This window comes from Larus michahellis, chromosome 5 (genome assembly GCF_964199755.1).
Source record: "Larus michahellis chromosome 5, bLarMic1.1, whole genome shotgun sequence".
Taxonomy (NCBI): domain Eukaryota; kingdom Metazoa; phylum Chordata; class Aves; order Charadriiformes; family Laridae; genus Larus; species Larus michahellis.
The window spans coordinates 36,439,379-36,460,406 of NC_133900.1; the positions used below are offsets into that span (position 1 = coordinate 36,439,379).

The 21,028-nt window shown below is 36.9% G+C and overlaps 1 protein-coding gene across 9 annotated transcripts in view; it reads right to left on the minus strand.

The window, feature by feature from the left end:
• CCSER1 (coiled-coil serine rich protein 1) overlaps window positions 1-21,028 on the minus strand; it is a 724,562-nt gene that overhangs the window by 411,665 nt on the left and 291,869 nt on the right. For all 9 annotated transcript variants that reach the window (XM_074589579.1, XM_074589576.1, XM_074589574.1 and 6 more), the window contains one exon: window positions 12,870-13,080. In XM_074589579.1, coding sequence (XP_074445680.1) covers window positions 12,870-13,080 — 211 coding nt within the window. The remainder of the gene's footprint in view (window positions 1-12,869; window positions 13,081-21,028) is intronic.

Here is a 21,028-nt window from a genome sequence, read left to right on the forward strand (position 1 = left end):
GAGAAACAAGGGAGAAGGTGTTAATCTTAGTGAAATAGGATTCTTGCAGTACTGGCAAAGTTACTGTCAGGATGAATTACTTGCTTCAGCAAATACCACGTACAGAAGCAGGCCTGTCAGGGTGCCAGACTAACTCAAACACCCGCCCTTCCAGCGAAGCATTTCTATCGCACACATTTAGTTCATATTTCACCGCTTTTCTCCCGTTCCTATTTTTGCATCTTTGCTTCAAGCCCTCTCCTTTGTGCAACTACATTCCAGATCATGGCAAGAATTTGCAATTTAACATTAAAACAAAGATAGATGCAAAAAAAGGTGGTTTTTTGGTGTAACTTGCACCAAATGCCTTCCTGAATGACACACATGAATAAAGCTATAACTGCTGGTATTGCATTTTGCAAAAAGAAAATATGAATGAAAAATTAGTTTATGGCTATGTAAATTTTGATTACTCTGACGCATTGAAACAGCTCTAGAAGAACAATTATTTTCAAGTTCCCAGCATGTCAAAAAAGGTTAATTTCTATCTTTATTCCATAAAAAATGGAATAAAGTTCTAAATTTTAACCACAGCACAGACAAAACTAAGTAAGATTTTAAAGATAAAATTCAGTACAAGAATAATATGCTCTTGAAGACTCACTACATATCTATTTACATCTTGGTCCTACTCCATGAACAAATGTGAACAATGCAAGTAAGCCCTGGCTTTGAAGACCTGGGGTGATTCTGCCACCATACTACGTGTGCAGGGTGCCTTCTTCCAGCTCTGATGGAAACATATTCCATAAAATACTTACTCTATCAAAATACCAAAATCTCAATTGTTTTCCAGTAGCATCTGAAGGCCACACTGCATTCCAGTTCTCTGTCCACAGTTATGAAAATCACTTATAAACAGCATCAATTTAAACATGATGGAGAATCGCTATGACAATATTATAGGACCAAAGGTCCTCCAAGTTTGCTTAAGGATACAACTGAAACTTGATGTTTATGCAACTCAATTTTCTCTACCTTTAAATGCTGTCAAGATATTAAAAAGTGCTACTCTGATACTCTGCAGTATTCAGGCGGAAATATATGGGGGGAAGGAAACTGAACAATATAAAAATTATGAGAAGAATACTGTATACTAATCCTAATACTAATATACTATTGTATACTAATTCTTACTAATTCTAGCCAATTAAGTTGCATGTAGTGCAAGTCCTAAAGTGGCTAGAAGAAAATAATTTATCCAAATAATACTACTATATTTCCAGAAAAGCTGGGTTATAAATAATAAACAAGTATATTGTGATCCAATAAATTGCCCTAATAAATTGTTCAAGAAGCTGCCAAAACATGCCGTAACCATGAGATAAACAGAAAGATGCTTAAGTTGTGAAATAAACCCCAAACCTAATTATATTAATATATACACAAACAAACAGTCAAATATTGCATTGTATTAGCAAACTACTGTATATGGTAAAATATAGCCTGCAAAACTGCCAGACAAAATATACTTATGAAGCCTTTTTTGTCAAAACATAATGGCATCTCAATAAAAAAAACTCAACTAAGAAAGAGATTAATCACAGAGGTCAAAAGAAATATATAAAAGTTCATATTCATTAGAAAAATCAGTTCTGAAAGAACAGTCCAATGACAGATAGAATGACGTAGGCTAGGAAAGACCAGTATCTAAACAGCGGTCTAAGAAACACAGATCTTAAAAGACTTTCTATTTGGAATTGTATTACAGGTTTTTAGTATGGTTTCCATTTTTAGCAGCAAATTCAATACTGCCATCAGTGTAATTAGCAAGAGACAGTGGGCTTATTTTAGGTATATCTGTTAGAACTGTATGTTCATGTCTGTATTACAAAGCCATATATATCTTCCTAATTTATTTATTGTAAAAATATATAAATTATTTACAGCTATGTACCCACATTTTCCCCACAGACACAATGAAAATCACAACGAAAAAAGGCAGCCCGGCACCACCAGAATGTGAATTATAATGACAACAATATACAGTTGACTGGTTTTACAAAGGTCAGTATGAATAGCAGTATTTTTATCCTGGGTTATCTTAAACTTTACCTTGAATGTTCAGTTTGAGTACTCAAAAAAAGCTAACTCTCTGTTTAAATGTCAAAGTAGCCTACGAAAAGAAATAAAAAGTTCTTCCTTGCGATGAGGCAAATCAGGAAAGGTCCCACATGAGTAGGACCAAACAGTTAATAACTGATTTGCTTAGATCTTACGTGATTATTTTGGTTCAATCTTTTATCTATAAAATATCCAGACACACTAAAATGTCTCTTTCTACAGACACCATTCTAGTCCTATTTTGAAAGCAATCGTTGCTCCATAGCACTGTGCATGAGAAACTAAATATCAGACAGGCTAGGACTACAAGTTTAAGACACCATCTGATCCAAAGCGGCATCACAAAGTGTAGATGGAAAAAAAGACTACTAGGTCTTCTAACCCCACAGGGCGTTGGGGACTGGAGAGAAGAAGAAATGCTCATTCTCATAGCAAAAGGACTGACACAAACACTACTTGCTTTCTCTGTTCTACTGCCAGAAGTTTAATAGCAGCAAAGATCTTACACAGATGAGTAAGGCTGGCATGGCTATACACTGGAGATTCAAACATTTGTTTCGTCACTGATCTAAATTCATACCATAGTTAAATCAAAAGTGAAGAACAATTTTTAGAAGCGATTTTGCATGAGGTGGCAAGTAATAGAAACCTGGTCCTTTCTTCCCACATTGGCATTTTGTAGCTTTGATGCAACACCTGTTTTGCTGATACAAAAAAAAAAATTAAAAAAAAAAATCAATAATTATTTCCCGAATAGAAACAAAAAAAAAAACCAGAGCCACATAAGAGAAATAAAAACCCTTGAATATAAGTGATCCTTGGCTAGCCTTTCATTCTAGTTATCTCTGTCCTCCTTAAAAGAGGCAAGCTGTCAAACTGTATCCTTGCTTAGCTGCTTTATGACATGCTCAGTTTCTACTGAGGCAACATCAGTTATTTCTGAACATATCTTTGTTCCTACCTAGATTATCTTTGCACAGATTTGACATAAGAACTGTTGATAAAAAGAAAAATCCTGCCTTTTAAGCTCATAAATGAGGATATTGCTTTTACCTTACAACTCCCGAAAATTTTTTATTGAGTCCAGGAGTGAAAACAGAGGACAGTTTTCAATTTAAATTTAAAAGAAAAAATTCCTAGGCATCAGCTAACTTTGCATTTTTTCATCCATGAGCTCTTAATGACATGAATGATTACTGTCTCCATCAAGGGACCTCACCGTGACCATGAAAACCTAAGGAGAAAGATGAAGAGGGCAGCCTTTTGAGAAGGCATCAAGTACCAGCTGGACTAAATGGATCTATGCTATTTCACTCCCAGCTGAGGCTCTGACCAGAGGCAGAGAACTGTCATATTTATAATATTAAGGTATATAAAGGACAGAAGTACAGATTGCTGGACATATGCAATATTTCTTTAGATACACCATTCAAAATACACGTGCCTACCAACTGGGTCTGGACAATTACAAAACCAGGTCTAGGATATGCCCCTGATGTGTGATTCCTAAAGCCATTTCCAAAAAACAGGCTTCCTTTTCTGTCACTGGGAATCATCGTTATCACCCTTCAAACAAATCACTTCACGAACCAAAGTGGAGCCGGACTGCGGAAAATCAACACTATTATCTTCACAAAAATCATGAATTTATGTAAGCATGCTATATCAACAGTTATCATAACTTTTCTTCTGCTAGGAAAATGATCAGCACTGTTCAGATAACCTGGGCTACAAAATAATGACATGCACTGTGCAGAATAAACATTAAATAAATCTGCAGCACAGAGCTATGCCAAGATCCATGCTGTGAACTGTGAGAATTTCTCCTGCGACTACACTAGCACTTGTTTCATAAATTCTGACTGATCAAGGGCAAAGGATAATTAATTAAGAGATTAAATTTAAATTCTGCCAAATCATCTATATGGTCATATACAAACGCAAATATCAAAATGGGTAACTACATGCATGGTTGGCATTCCACTACCTGAATTTTTATCTGTTACATTTTTATTCTTCTTGTACTTCCATTTATGGCAACAGTTGCATATCATCAGTTTTACTGCTTTATCACAAGAATGGTAGGGGTTGGACGGGACCTCTGGAGATCATCTAGTCCAACCCCCCTGCCAGAGCAGGGTCACCTAGAGCAGGTTGCACAGGAACGTGTCCAGGTGGGTTTTGAATGTCTCCAGAGGAGGAGACTCCACCACCTCTCTGGGCAGCCTGTTCCAGTGCTCTGGCACACTCATCTATATAACCAGTCATTTTTCTGTGCCAGGAAATCTCTGAAACCTATCATAAGGGAAAAAAAAAAATCTTAATATAGAGGGAATACAGGACTGTGAAACTTCAGAAGTTAAAAAACTATTTAAATGAGGATAACTTTTTTTGTTTTAACCTACTGGACTTGAAGGCAATGGCACCAGTTATGAGGCTCACACTAAATGCTCCTTTGTAAGTTACAAAACTGTTTGACAAGTTGGTATTTTCATATATACAACCCCAGTAAATTTGCAGGAAATTCAATTATAGTGCACCTTGGGTGTTGTGCACTCATCTTCATCCCACTCCTATTTCCAATTGCTTTTTGTTAAAAGAACTGGATAACTCACTGGGAAATTTGTTAGATCTGGCAGTATTATTCATTTTCTTATCAGAAACTCTTCCATCTACCCTCTGTACTAAATGTGTCGTTTAGCTCAAAATTACTCATGAGCTCTAACAACTGAGTATAATCAATTCCTTCTATAGACTTTTACACACATTCTGGATTTCTTCCCTTGCTTGCTCATTATTTTGCAACGCACTTTTCAGTATTTGCAGATTTATCAGAAAATGTAATTGGTGTGATCAGCTCCATCGCCAAGAAGTGTCAGGTGGGATTTAGCTGACCGACCTGCAGCAACTGATCAAAACCATGGAAGTACTCAATGGGAAAATGGTTTCATTTTTGTAGCTGTTATAATTTTATGGTCTTCAGCCACAAGTTAATCACAGCCAATTGCACAACACTGCTGATGTTGGGACGTTATATATTAATGGGGTTGCTATTTTTAATGCTACTCTGCAAGGTGCTGTTAAGACTTGGCTGTTGAGGAGGCTGGGGCAGCATGCTATGCAAATTGCATAGCGCTGTAGTACGACAATGTTTCATGCAGGCATCAACAGGAGAAGTAAGAAAGAAGCTAATCACTTGCCTTCTGAATACATGGAGTAGACACGTATAACAATATAATCTCTATGTGTGGGAGAACAATGTGTTTCATGGTTTTTTTTTCTGGTTTCAAAAAAGCTGCAGCACATAGACATATGTAGTCTGCAAAGATTAAGCCACAAAGTAAGCAGCAGAACAAACAGAACATAAATGGAGGAGAGACATTTTCCATTTTTCAGTAATAAAAATTAAATGTATTAATTTAAGACTGATAATCTCAAAGTGTGTCTCAAAAATGCTCTGAATGTGGCCTACAGAAGAACTTCATCATGAGCATGAGTAATGACATGTACTGGTAACTGAGTTGGATCATTTCTGGAGATCTTTTTGTTGAGCTGAGATTAGTGTGACTCTTTGGGACATCAGAGCTGTGTGCCAGTCCCAGCCTGTAACCTCATACTCATGAAGTATTCATAGAGTATAAGCAAATGAAGTCACTGTCAGGAGCACCTGTTGAGACGTATGAAAATCCTGAAGGGCAAAGGAGTCCAGGAAGGCTGGACATTCTTCAAAAAGGAAATCATAAAGGCATAGGAGCTGGCCATCCCTTTGCCAAAAGTTGAGCTGGAGGAGAAGATGACCATCCTTGTCTAAAGAGAGAGCTTGGGCAGGAAAAAAAAAAAAAAAGGAGTTTATGACCTTTGGAAGAAGGGGCAGGCTGCTCATGAAGACTACAAGAAGGTCATGAGGGTAAGCAGGGAGAAAATTAGAAGGCCCAAAGCCCAACTAGAAATTAATCTGGCTACTGCCATAAAAGATAACAAAGATTTTTTTCTACCAATACAAAAGGAGGACTAAGGAGAATCTCCATCCTTTATTGGATGTAGGGGGAAACATAGTGATCAAGGATGAGGACAAGGCTAAGGTACTTCGTGCCTTTTTTGCCTCAGTCCTTAACAGTAAAACCAGTTGTTCTCAGAGTACCCAGCCCCCTGAGCTGGAAGATGAGAATGGGGAGTAGAATGAAGCCCCAGTAATCCAAGAGGACCTGCTACACCACCTAGTCACACACATGTCTATGAGGCCGGATGGGATCCACCCAAGGGTATGGAGGGAGACGGCAGAAGTGCTCACCAAGCCACTTTCTATCATTTATCAGCAATCCTGGCTAACTGGGGAGGGTCCCATCACCTTCATCTTTAAAATCATTCCCAAAACTGCTCAACTTCTACCAAACGAGGTCTTCTAAATTAACCCGTGGAGAACATACCTTGATCTGCCAGGTAAATGGCTTCCCCCAGTACCATTAAACAACTGTTAAAAATGTCAAGAAATTTTAAACGTTGCACACAGTGAAATCTATATGGCATGCACTAAAATATTCTGACAGTTCTCCAGCACCTGTTTATTTTGTGAACTAAGGCTTATTCAGCTAAGAAGCCTAAGCAAGAGGATTGGGACTGGAATTGCTGCATCACAGCCTATTTCAGAGTGCTATATATGCTAAGTTCAGCACACACGATGACGATGTTGGAGACGGTATTTGCCCTATGCAGCTTGCCTAAAAAATATGGGGGGGAAAAAAGAGTTTTCTTGTACCTTCAGAATGTCTAGCTAAATAACAAACACTGGGTTGGTTTGTTCCTATTAAACTCTTTACAATGGATAATGTTAGAATAAAACACCTTCACTGCCAAAGAGAACATCTGATTATATCCGCCAGTTCCCAATATTCTCCGTTACCCTGAGATATGCTACTAAAAAACACACAGAGTGTGACAATGAGGTGTTCTGCTGTCTCTTTGCAAGCATCTGGGCAAGACCGTGCCCATGTACATTTCCAAGTGAAAAAGCAATTTAATACGATAAAGTTAAATCCTATTACTAAATCTAGTACATTTTTATTATTAGTTATTTAAATTTATGGGTATATGTAGTGTCAACACACCATGAAATGAAGGAATTACCAATTTCCAGCATGAATTACTTGATAAAAGGGACTGCATTAAATGCAGAGTTGTTGAATAAATCAGTAATGCTACAGTGGTTAATTACAAAGTTACTTAAAGGAAGAAAACCTGCGGTATTTTACAGTGTATTAAACTTGCAATTGCTTCCCAAGTGGCTAACAGACAATATTAGTAAACACAATACATTTCATAGTGGACTGCAGGAAACACTTCAATGTCTTTAAAAATCATAGTTTAAGGCCAATTCCATATTGCTTAGCAATCAGGCTACACATCGTAAACACTTAGCTTTCTCTTAGTACTTTCCATTAGTAAATTGCAAGTGCAGCATAAAAGACGACTCGATAATTACGCTTATTTTACTGATGAGGTGAGAGATGCATGGGGATAAGTAATGTAGCCAGAGATATCTGACAGGCTAATTGCAGACTGAGTGGTCTCACTCTGACCCCCAAGTCTCAGGCAACTGTCATGGCCAGTCACACAGTGATTTTGACATAATTTTTCACATTTCTCATTTTTTCAAGCACAATCTAAAAACACTGTATTGGACACATTAAGTTTTAATGACAGTCACAGACAGCTGCAATTTCCCTCAGTAAAATAAATGATTAATTTGTAAAACACAGTATGCAATATATGTCCAGAGTGACTTATCCCTATTGCTAATCGTAGCAATTAGCTTCAATTTCTAAAGCTCCACAGCCTGCATGGAAGATGCATGGGCATGCACTGAATAATTTATATTCCAAATTACACAAACATACAGACAATGTATCTTAATTTTCTAGATTAGCAATCAGTAAGGTCACTTCTGATAGCCCCATAAAAATATCTAAAAGTAGAATTATATAGTGATAACCTGTATATTTCATAAAGAATACAGGGAAAATGTGACCTGTAGAAATAAGCCTAAATGTGGGCAAGATTTTCTTTTTAATGGGACATTCAGTAAAATGAATCAACAAGTCCAACACCTAAAAAGTTTGAAGAAAAACTCATTACCACTGACTAAATAGACTCCTTCCCAAAATAGCTGTATTTTTTCCCTATGTTTATTTCTGCATAAAGACCCTCTCTTGCCAGGCACAAAATCAAAACCATATGAGTTATCCTTGTATGTCTCTGCCTGAAATGTTCCACCAGCAATTTCAACAAAGGCAAAGCCCTTAAGTGTCATCTCAGCTAGCCAGCCTTCGACATCGCCTCAGTCAGCTACACATCAAACCATAACGAAAGTAATGGATGGAAATAATTTCAGTCTCGTCTGGAAGAGTACGGGAAAGCACATATATTGTTTGGGAAAGAGGCGTGATCTGTTCATTGTTGTTGATAGCAGTAACTGAGGAAGAAGGTACAGTCTAACTTTTAGAAGCTCACTGACTATACGCAATCAAACAGCGGCCAGAAATGTCATAAAACATAGAAAGTACAGCACAGCATATAGGGGAGAAAAGACGACACAGAATCTGAGTTGAAGACCAGTTCAGAGCAGAAAGGTCTGTCTGAAGTCAGAAAGTGAAGAATCCACTTCTTAGAAGAGGGCAAACCTACCAATTTCATCCATCCAGCTCCCCCTTTTCTTGTCTTTTATTTTGTTTTGAATGAGAGAAGTTATTACCGAGAAAAAGGTCAACACCAAGTAGACTTTGAGGAAAAAAAAACCAGGTCAATAAACATCAGTGAGATGGAGGGAAAAGGGAGACCAAGAACTACTTGTAAACCACAGACAGGCTACACAACAGTTTGTATTGTCTTATATGCTGAAGTGGCCTTTATCTAGCTGCCTGTGCTGCTTATCTCTGGTAACATTTTTTCATGGAACTTTGCAGCCCACAGGTCTTGGTTACTCCATTTATTGCAGGCTGGTCTGTCAGAAATGGAACATCCCTGAGAAAAAGCTGCTGAACAGCTTCAGACATACTTTCTGTACCGACTTCTGGTGGATCACCGCGTTTCCTCATGGGCCAGGGTCTTCCTGACTATCTTTGGCTTTGTTCACTGAGGTTCTCAAAACATTGGAGCACAATCTGCCTTATGAGACTCGCATAGCCGAAGCTATAAAGAATTATTAGTAGACATTTTCAAGGCTTTTTCACTGAAAGTGAAATGGTAATTGATTCTCTTAATTTAACGATCATTCATTAGTCTTTTACTAAATACGTTACCTAATAACATTCTCAATCTTGCAAGTTACTGCCATGTCTTCAATTTCCCTTTTCATGATAAGACTAATAACAAGCTAAACTCACAGCTTTAGAAATCTGCAGCACAGTACAGCATATATTGTATGTGGTTGTTCCATTTAGATTCTTCAATTACAAGCAACTGCAACAAAAAAAATATGCATATTGTGCTAGCTAGTATTACATTTTGGCAGATCATAATTAAATTATTCCTGAGCAGCAGTGCTCAGTGCTTAAGAAGGAGGATTATATTAAATAACAGGGCTAATATTTTAACTCAATTAACATGTTATTTTTCAATAAAGAGGTGTACACTACTGTAATTTCTTCTTCTTCTATAGGTAACATCAGCTATAAAACAGAAATACTGCAGCTTTTTTTTCAGATAACTCATGTGTAATTTTTCCCCATGCAGATTGCGTGCTTTGTATATATTTTAAAGTGGATGAAAACATGTGACATATTATTATTTTTATAAATAAATATATTTATTCTATACTGTTACAGCCGTAAAATATTTCACTTCTATACCATATAAGCCTGCCAAGAGACTGTTTGACGACATCTAAAAATACATGAGCACTCCATGGTAAGGAAAGAATTTTTCTTTTATGTCTTTTAATTCTGTACTGCTGTGAGTTTGATTTATAACACTGGTTGGGGCGGAAGTGATATTTGGATGAAGAAATTACATCTAGTTACAATGGAAGTAGGGTACTTTCTCCATAGAAACTGCCTGCCAAATATGCTCAGATGACTTATTTATCAGATTCTTCAACACAATATTTCACTTTGATGGAATTATATTTTCCTGGAATCTTTCACTAATAATTTAGAAGTGACATAAATGTATAAATGTCTGTATTTCTGAAGATAATCAAGTTATGTCATTCCAATATCAATCTGTAATATATTTCAAGGTCATCTTCTCTTTGGTTGTTCAAACTAGCTACTTCTGTTATTTTGAATCATATTCCGGTTTTGGTTTAATTCCTAATGTTTTAATGTGTGTTAAAGACTGTTTCTGAATATTTTGTTGTTACTGCTCTTTCACTCTCCTGCAATTATACCATGGATGATGCCCACTGTCTAGTGGATGGGTCTGTTAATTCTTTATGGAGATATGAAAACCGTGTAGTTTAACAATGACCTTGAAAAGTAATTTTTGGTTTCAAGAATTAGTATGTGTATTTATATCAGTAGAACTGGAATATTGCAGTACATATCAAAGAGCTATTTCTCAGATGGGGCTACTAAAAAGCACACTCACATATCATTTTACAGCATTCTCCATATCTTTTCTGTCACTGATATAATAGAAGTAGCTCATTAAAAAACAAAATACAAATAAAAACTCAAGGTAGCAAAAGTTTTCCATAATCATCAGATTGGTCATTTCATTCTAGCTGTATAAGAGGGGTTTTTTAGCTGTGTACTAGAACAATGCGTACTACTACTAGGATATTCCATCTCAAAGCTGCTGAAAAACAGCGGGGTAAATTACAGCACATCTATATTATATATGCATCACATACAACATCCAACTGTAGAATTAGGAAAAGGCCATTTTGATTTCATAGGGAAGGCAAGGCAAAAAGGAAAGGAAAGGACAGAATCACACTGTGTTACAGCTAGATGGGGAGATGGAAATTATATGGTACAAAGGAACAAGTAAGTACACTGATTAAGATGAAAAAATAAAATCAGTATGAGTTACATAAGGAGGTATTAGTAACTGGACATGAAATTCCAGTGAGTTATATGAAATACCTTGTGTTCCTTTTGTGGAGATCACCTGGTGAATGTTTTTAAAGACGAAGCACTACAAGGTACAACATGTCTCCACACAGAAAATCACAGAAGATTTTTACAAAAGTTTAATGGAACTTGGCAGGTTAAAAATAAAATTCTTAGGCTTACCATCATGGCAAGAAAGAACTTTTCTAAGCAAAACATAGAATTATTCACACTAGAAGCAACAGAGCATGCCATCAGTGTTACCAGCTGAATGTTAGAATTGCTATGTCATGTAATATTACAATTCTTATTATTTATTTCCTTATATAATAGGGTTACAAATCCCTCTCAGTGGACAAGAACCTTTAAATTCATGCAATATTCTGACATTTTATAAGAGAAGCTGATGGAGAATTAATGATTTCCATTCTGGATTCAGCAAAACAGAAGTCCCTTAAGAAGCCCAATAGCATACACAAAGCTTCTAGTAAACTGAAGAAAACTGGAAGGCAGAAGTCTTGCCATCCAGCAAAAACATGCTATTTAGGAGGACTAATGGAAAACTACCATGGCTAAACCTTTGACAAACCTTCTCAGACTGGATGAATTTACATACAGATGACCAAGAAGTGAGCAGTAAAAAAACCAAACTTGACAAAGCTTTACTTTGGTATTTAAATGTCTCAGTTGAGTGACTAGGCACTTCACCATAAGATGAAGTTGCAAAAAAATAAAATTCTGATTATATCTTAGGGAAAATATTACAATGACGTAGTCAAATCTTGGAACAGTTGCCCAGAGATGATGTGGAAACCCCATTAAAGTACCAAAAGCTTAAGTGGACAAGGACCTGAGCAACCTGTTCTAAGTTGGCCTTGCTTTGAGTAGAGGGGTTGGACTTCCAGAGAGCCCCCTGAACCTAAATTATTCTGTAATTCTGTGAACTATGTAGATAAAAAAAAATACCAAAATATTATCTTTCTTGTAGATCTCAAAGACGACGCATGCCGTACTTCACTAACACAAAGATAAGAGCTTGTCAAAAAGGTATGAGTCAAAGCCCCACAGTCAGGAAGTGTCAAAAAAAAACCCAACCCAATAATAATTTGATTTCTTCTAAAATCCTAGAGGGAAGTGGATGCAAAAGAAAATTTTCAAAGCAACACCAGCAGTCATGGGAGAATCAGGAAAATATAGCAGGACAGGACAAGCCAGGACTCTTGAAATCGTTAGAATGGCCTTTGAAATCTGATTTCAGCCATCATTTACAAACTCAAGCTAGTAGCCTTTAATTTTAGTAGTTGCTTAAAAGAACATTTTTTTTTCCTTTGCATCCCTCCTCTGAATAAATTGCACGTGACCTCATACTGATTAATAAATGTAGTATGAAAACTGAAAAGCTCTAAAATACTAGAGGAAAACAATACGATTTATTTTGATCTAAAGCAGTTCATCTCCCAAAAAGGGGACACGGTAAAAGCTAGGGAGAAGCTTTATACTCTGCACATCAAGATGGCAGTATTAGTTAAATTCTGCTATAGTATAAACTTTCCGACCTCCCCCATGTTGAGGCACTGCTATTTATACTTCTGCATCAATTCCATATATTCAAGACATATTAAAAGACATCAAGTCCATAAACTTTTCTGACCCTTTTCTGCTGCTTAGCTCATTAATGCTGAAAGCTGTTAATTTAACAAATGAGTGGGTGATTACCTCTTGAAGAACTCTCTTCATTTTCAGAAGCAATGTCTTTACAGCTGTGCAATCTTGCAACATCAATCTGAAGGGCAAAGATTCAATACCTCCACCTTCTTCCAGACCAGTAAAAGGCCACTCCACAGATGGGCTGCCAGCCAGCTGGCTAACACGAGGGTACCTGGCTTCTCCTTGGTCTACCTCCTTCGACAGCTTCAGAGAAAGGTTCCTTACAAGAGAAAACAGAAAGATCAACACTGAAATATGAAAAAGAACTCAATTATTTTTGGCTTTTTGTTCCTTTGAGTTTAAAGACACTTTACACATTCACTTTTTGAGCCTGCTAGCATGAATGTCCTTTATAATGTACATCTAGCCATACGGTATTAGCAATAAAATATGCATTTTTAAATGTACTATTTTCTACAGGAATTGAAACCATGCTCTATCCCACACTCTTCAAAAGAAAGTAATTTTCTTAAAACAAAATATCCTATGGGCAAAACTGCTATGGGTCTACTTTATTTCAGTTCAGCTTTATGAAAAAAATGAATCTATCATGCACTTTCAAAAGCTAAATCACGTTCTTCCACACACTTTGACTTAGAACTCAAAAAGAAAAGAAAACTGCCAAAGAAAGTACTCCTTTCTGGGCTTGCCCAGTGACAGAAGATGAACCTGCTATTCTATAAAATGGAATTGGAAATTTAATTCAACTGTACTCACTCTGAAGTTTAGTTACTATTGAAGCTATTTAAGCAGAACATGAAACAAAACAACATTAAGTTGTGGTTGAGAATCTATTAAAGAAAACAGAAAGATTCAGAAAGATTTTCATGGACTTTGGAGGTAACAGAATACCATTATTTTGCTGCATACATACTATCTTCCTTTAATATCAAAGCAAGATATCTGTAAGACTTTGCCATGCAGGAGCAAGTCCCGTGAAGACCAACAAGAAGGTGAGGGAGCTGGAGTGCACACTAAATGAGGAGCAGCTAAGAAAGCCAGAGAAGGTGAAGGGAATCTCATTGCTGACCAGAGCAATGTCCCCATTGCGAGGCTGCAGAGACGATGGAGCCAGGCTATCCTTAAGGATGCACAGCAATAGGATGAAAGGCAATGGACAGAAGCTGGCATACGGGAAGTTGTGACCAGATAGGAGAAATTTATTTATTTATTTACTTACTACCATGAGGGTGGTCAAACAAAGGAACAGAGGCTCAGAGATACTATGGGACACCCATCCTTGGAGATATTCACAATATGATGGGCAAGCCCCTGAGTAACCTGCTCTAATTGGACCTGCTTTGAGCAAGGGCTTGGAACAGAGACCTTTAGATGTCCCTTCCCACCTGTGTGATTCTATGATCTAGAGGTCACAGATTCAATCAGCTGAAATCAGCCACAATCAGTCAAAAGTTTAATAGTAGAAAAATAATTTAAATAGAGATTACTTGACAGTTTGGTGGAACAGAATGTAACTAAAAACACTAAGGATTTTTCTGGCACGAAAGCATTCACAACTGCAATGTTGCACATATTTGCTCCTTGACCTGCAGAGAAAAAGGGCGAATCTGAATGGAGAATAAATCTGAGAATGTGGTTGCACTGTGCAATAGTAGTATATTAATTACTACTGAATTACCGAAGTTGTTAACAGCAATGCATAACACTCATACTAAATTAATTCACTACAATTAAAGATGTTAGCATAAGTGGTGAAGAAAATGACAATTATTATTCTTCTAATATATAGTTCCAATTTTCTGTTCCATTTAAATTTTCATGCAACACAAAACTGGTTCTGAATTTTAAGTATGGCCATACTTTGGAAGGACAAAGAAAAAGAATATTTTTCCATATGAAATTTTCCTTAGGTAACTTTGGTTTAAGAGGAACTACATACCAAAAGGGATTAATGTGATTTCTCAAGACAAGCGGTTCCCAATGCCATACTAACAAATCGGAAATGAGGCTACTAGAATCATCTTTTACGGATGGTTCATTTTTATATTTTGCAAGCTATGTAATGTGCAGCGGGGACCATGTGTTAGATCAAGAAATGCACCACAGACATCACAGATACAGACCGATGCTCATGATGGCCAATGGAACTAAAATTTGCTAATCCAGGCTTTTCAAGTAGCAAGGTAAAGGTGCTTTTGACTGAAGGATATTAAGCCACTGCTGATTCATAGCCTTTATTAAAAAAGCCTGAGGTATAAACCACACAAACAACTTTTAACTGAAGTTTCATAGCCCACTTTTAAGGGTTTATAAAAGAAGCCATATTCAAACTATTGGAATCTACACTTGAGTAAGATTTATGTAGCCAGAAAAGCATATTCTTTAAATTGAGTAATATGAAACAACAACGTCCTCTTTTTTCCTGCCCAGTGCCTGCAAGTTGGGAGACAAATTATTCCTTAGAATATTCTTCATGTTCACTTTGTGAATCCCATCAAAATTTAATCTTCCTCATGCTCCTGAACAGCCATCTTATGTGGGTATCATCCTGACACTGAGAAAGGACTAACTTAAGACATAATGCCTCCTAGAAGGAGTCTTTTACAGCACATTATCATGGAGAAGAACCTGGCTGGCATCAACATCAATGGCAACACCCTGTTGCCCCGGCAACAAGGAAGCAAGCAGTACTCTTCGAGAACTATCATCCTCTGACATGGAAGAGATAGTGTTTATGTATAAGCTATAAATGTATTGGCAATACAGCAAATCTTAATTTCAGCTGAAGAAAATACCTTCAATGACTTCAATGGGCTTTATGTTGACAACACACAAAATTACCATCTTTTCAAATACAGAACCATGTACTCAAGTATGAAAAGCACCATAATAACATATCACCACTCACGGTCACAAAAGTCTAAAATCTAACTCCGTTGCTACTGGAAGATGGCAACTCAGAGTTAGTATACAGTGAGAATTCAGATCATATAGTACCTCTGAACTATCTGAAAAGAATATAACTCATCTGTGAGAGAAAAACTCTTCACTGTCTGATACAACTCCTTCTACTCACTGCAGGAAAAAGCTCATTTTAAAGTCATTCCAGAACTGATAATTCATAAAGTTCATTATTAACAATGTCCAGGTGGTCTATTACAGTATTATTATGATAATCCAGTGCAATTCATCTCAAAGCAGCAGTAGAGATTTAGCAAGGAAAAAAAAGTTCATACTAAAATTAGAAGTTTCCCCTCACTAGTAAAATGCCTCTTTGCCTCTCAAGTTGGAGAAGGGGCTGGTTCCTCGGCTGATAGCGCAGGAGCTCCTTACAGATGGCCAGCCCCCTCCACCTTCAAAGATGCATTTCTTGTAATAAAAACATTTCACAGGCAACTGTTATCTCTGACAAACTTCTGAAACTGTGGATAAAAAGCCTCAAAAGGTCTAATTTTAATGACTAAAGACAATGCATTTAATTTAAATTACAATATTAATTCTATAATATTATCAACATAAAATATTTCAGCAAAGTAATTTGGTCACTTTTAAGTATATGGCTCCTGTCTGAGCTCTAAATTTGTTTGACATACATACACACTTAGGCTGTATCCCTACTTTAATGAAACCATACCGGAAAATGCTCCTGGGCACTGCAAGTCAGTCAGAATTAAAGCACTTCTGAAATGACCTGACCCAATGCAGCTATCGCTCTCTCAAACGATTCCCTGGCATGGTTTGGCTGTCAGTACAGGCAAACTGGATGGGACCATCCATTCTGGAGGATGTCAGTAGTGCAGATGTGCACTAAAGAACCGTCCCATGTAGATGTCACCTCAAATCTCTGAGCATGGCCATGGAGCCATGAAGCTCCAAGCTCGTGATGTGAAACCCAGGCAGACTCCTAGGCAAAAGAAGAGCCAGCCTGTTTCGAAAGGTCTGAGATGAACCGTGGATGCAGTGGCAAATCACAGCTGAGAACAGTGATAGGAAGTTGCTCTTAATTTTCTCCCAGGTATTACAGAGTTCTATTTCAAAAGCAACCTTTATTGAAATAGTGAGATAGCGTTAAAATAATCAATCAGTGACTTTTAGCATTTTAATAGCCTCTATAAATCCAGTGAAACTGCATGTTAACTGAGGAAGAGACACAATTGTGCAGCTCCTTTCAAAGCTTTTTTCCCTTAAGAAGGTAGAACAAGAACAACTTTCTTACTGCAAAGCATCTTTAAAGGGTTTTACTGAAAAAAAAAAAGGGGGGGGGGGGGGAAGGATCCAAAGATTTGCAACTTGAGCTAGTTTGAGTTATTCTTCCCTTCTTACTGATCCTCAGATCAATGATTTGAAAAGCTAATGGTAATTTGAACTTCACTTACATAAAGATCCCCAGATTATGTGGGGTTTAATCTTCTTAGATTTCATCAGCAGTGCTCATGACGTTGCTATAGCAGAATTAGCCTAAACTAATACAATTGGTCCCACAGAGTCTGCACTTCTTGATACCAGCTTAACGGAAGAGAACCCACGTTAACACTGTGGGCCTCAGGAAGGCTCTGCAAGCAGAGCAAAAGACTACAGCCTCTATGGGAAGATTTGCACATACCTTTTCTCTTCCCTGAGGGCTTATCTTCTAAAGCAGGGTCTTAAAAAAAAGCCTTAAATCACTTATTTTCAGTGTTTGAGTGTGCAACTGTATGTGCGTATATTCACATATAAATACATCATGTATATATACACACATACATATATTTTTATATATGTATAGTTACAAAATTCATATACACACTCATATATACACGCATATGAATTTGATCTTCAGAAATATTTCAGAAAAAAAACCCCTCTCTTATTTGTTCATAACTTTGCCCACCAGGAAACATTATGTCCTTTTACACTAGAAAAATGTTATTATCTCCGTACAGAGGTTATATCCCGAAATCCTTTTCCATACAAATCTAGATACCCTTCAATCCACATTTTTTTTCTCTCATCCAGACTTTTCTTTTTTCTCACCAACAGCAAATAGATGAAAGGGATCCTCTTCTAGAAAAATCACTAATTACTATTTTGAGAAAGGCTGGGCCATATAAGACATATAAGAGCAATTACTTCTGATTTTTAGAGAAAAATCTGCCTACCTCAAATACTTCCAAAATTCAGTTCAAAGCACTATGTGGCTCTCTTACAACGATGCACATTAGAGTCAAGACCTACAATCATCCCAGACTGAATCTTACTCTCTGAGTAATCTCACTTGGTAAGAGACATGTTCTATCCCAAACAGTTTACAACTGAAATATATGGACACATTTCAGAAACAAAGAATGGTGATTCCCCATATTTAGCAGAACTGAGATATAGACTTTTAAAAGCACGTTCCTAAATATTCCAGTGGGCATATCAAATAATGTAGTGCTAGGTGCCTAAATATTCTCAAGATCTGGTCAAGGAGGATAAAAATTGCCAAACTCCTCACTCAGTTCTGAAAATGCAGCCTTTGCAATCCTGAGAAGATAAAAAGGTAACCAGAACATAAACATTTGGCTAACTACCCGTATTAGCATTCTTTGGCATCAAAATTTATACCTCCCTCTGCCTCACACAATTTTTCAACATTACTTCTGTTCTAACAGAGAACGCTTCAGAAGTTACAGGGAAGACATCTCAGAATATTAAACCACACCATGTCATAAGATACATATTTTTTGACATTTTACAGCCTTTAGAAACTGTGTATCATTTATTGGCCATCTGATGCTATGATTTTTCAAGGTCAGCCTTTTAGAGAAATGGTGTTCAGTATCCGTCACTACCAAACTATGCACCTACACACAAATGTGCACACAAACTCTAATAGCTAGTGCTGCTATAAGTTAAGAGACTGTCAGCCTTTTCCATTATAACCCCTTTTCTTTCAAAGGCTTATATCACAGCCATAAAGATTTCCTTTGGGCTAGAACCTGGTCATCATGAAATATGGAATCAAATTAAAAATAAAAAAAAAAAAAAAAGGAAAAAAAAGCCCTCCATTTTTCAGCTGCTGGTAAAGTACAACTGATAAGGGCACGTCAAGCGTTTCTTTCCTTTCTCTAAATTCTACAGAAGTCAAGAGCTGTGTTTATATCCCCTGATCTAGCACACAAAAGCATAACACTTGAGATTTCGTCCCTTTTCTTCCTCCTGGAACCTATTAGGAAAATTTAAATGTGATACAAATAAAATAATGTAACATCATACAGTAATTGGATAACGTCCAAAAAAATAGCTACTTGGAAAAGACTGGTGGGGCTTATTCAATTTCAAGTACTAACAGTGCAGTAGTAAATAAAGCATTACAGACAAACCAGGAAAAGTAAATGAGGCTGGCTGGGCATTGAGAGTTTGGTAGAGTTTGAGTCTTTTTAATTTTTTAATATTTTTTTTTCCCAAAAAAAAATTCAGCAGGGGATCATTCTTGAAACTACTTTACAACTGGTATACAAAATATAAATTATAGCTTAATGATGCACAAAAGCAAGCAGTAACTCACGTTACGTCTCTGGCTGGGCTATAACCAAAAAGAAAGTTTGCCTTTTATTTGACAAAGGATAAACCTACCTGCAGGCACTGCAGCCTTTGTAAACACTACATACTTCTGACTAGACACTGCCTCAGCACATATAAAAGCTAAAGGCACCTGGTGTCCTCTCCAAGTCTCACTCCAAATGCACTCCACAGAGCTGACCGACTCAGCTGATCCAGGACTAGAATGACAAAATTTTCACCTGATCTATTAAAGAAGACAGGCATTCAAGCCTGCCCAGCAAACTTTATAGTACTGGGGGAAAGGAGAAATATAAATCTGTTTTGCGACTGTCACCTTCTAGTTCAAAACAACATTTCTCCTCACCTTTGCTCTCTGCTTTAAATACTTGAGTCTTGCTTTTAGAAATTGTGCAAATGGAACATAAAACTTCCAAGTTTTTATGAGGTTAAAAAAGGTTAAAAAAAGCTGAAAAATCACAGTGGATATTGGATATGATGATTGCCTTTCAAGAAGCACAAGAAGTGCACTCCTGTCATTCAGTTACCAAACTAATTTCCCTTACTTAAAAACAAATTGTCAAATACCTCCTACCGCAAGTCAGCATTTTTTGCTACCAAGACTTTTCAAAATGCTGCTCAAAATGATGTATATTTCAAATGAAAAAAAAAAAAAATTAAAGCATTTTGTGTGCCCAGCAAGAAGCTACACAACTGTTAGTAAGTATAGGCTTCGTTGGGAAGATAGATAAGGTAACGTTACGTTAAGTACAGTAAAAGACGAGACAAAAGGACACCAGGGTTTGCAACAAATATTTGCTTAGTGCCTGGCAGAATTCACAGATATGAGTTAGACAGGTAAGATGGACTTCCAATGGGACCAGAAAATTAAGTGGAAAATTCATATACTTTATAAAGGAGACAAGCCACTTGCTTTGAGTCCTGTCTGACTTGGTTTTTAAATATTTGGGAAGCACCTAACCACATTACTGCTGCGTAAACCGAGATATTATCTTTTGCTGAAGCTATTAAGCATTAAGAACACTTTTGTGAAGCAAGCAGGCAATTCATTATACCTTGTGTTGGCTGAGAGGTTCATCTGAGATGCATAACAGTCAGTTTCAAAGGTCTAATTAGTATTTACTAAAATACCCAAAGTGGAATACTTTCAGCATTCTGCTTGCTTTCCTTACATCCCAACCCCTACCTGCCCTCATCCTGGGCAGGTGATCCAGGGAACTCTTCCTGGATTGTGTCCAATTACAGAAATGTCCTGGCTTTAGACCATGAAGGCTTGAGAACAAATACAGCTATCTAATTACTATGCTATAGGTTATCATGCTATACTCATACACATTCCTCCACTAGCAAAAATGGACATGCTTACAGGGTTAGGTGGCAGCTGAATGCCGAGGACTAGAAGAAAGAGGACTAAAACATCAACGGAGATGAGCAGTTAGAGTTAAGGGATGCCGCATCCAACAATTAAGTAGTTAAAACTCTGTGGGTGTTCAGAAAACTCCAACCAGTAATCCTAACATTTATCATTAGCTCTATACATTTTCATATAGTAAAATATATAACCAATAATATAATATAAAATAATCAGTAATTACAAACACAGCTTTCTGAGTGAAGATAACATTCAATACTCTTTAATGGAATCAACACAAGGGTCCTTCATT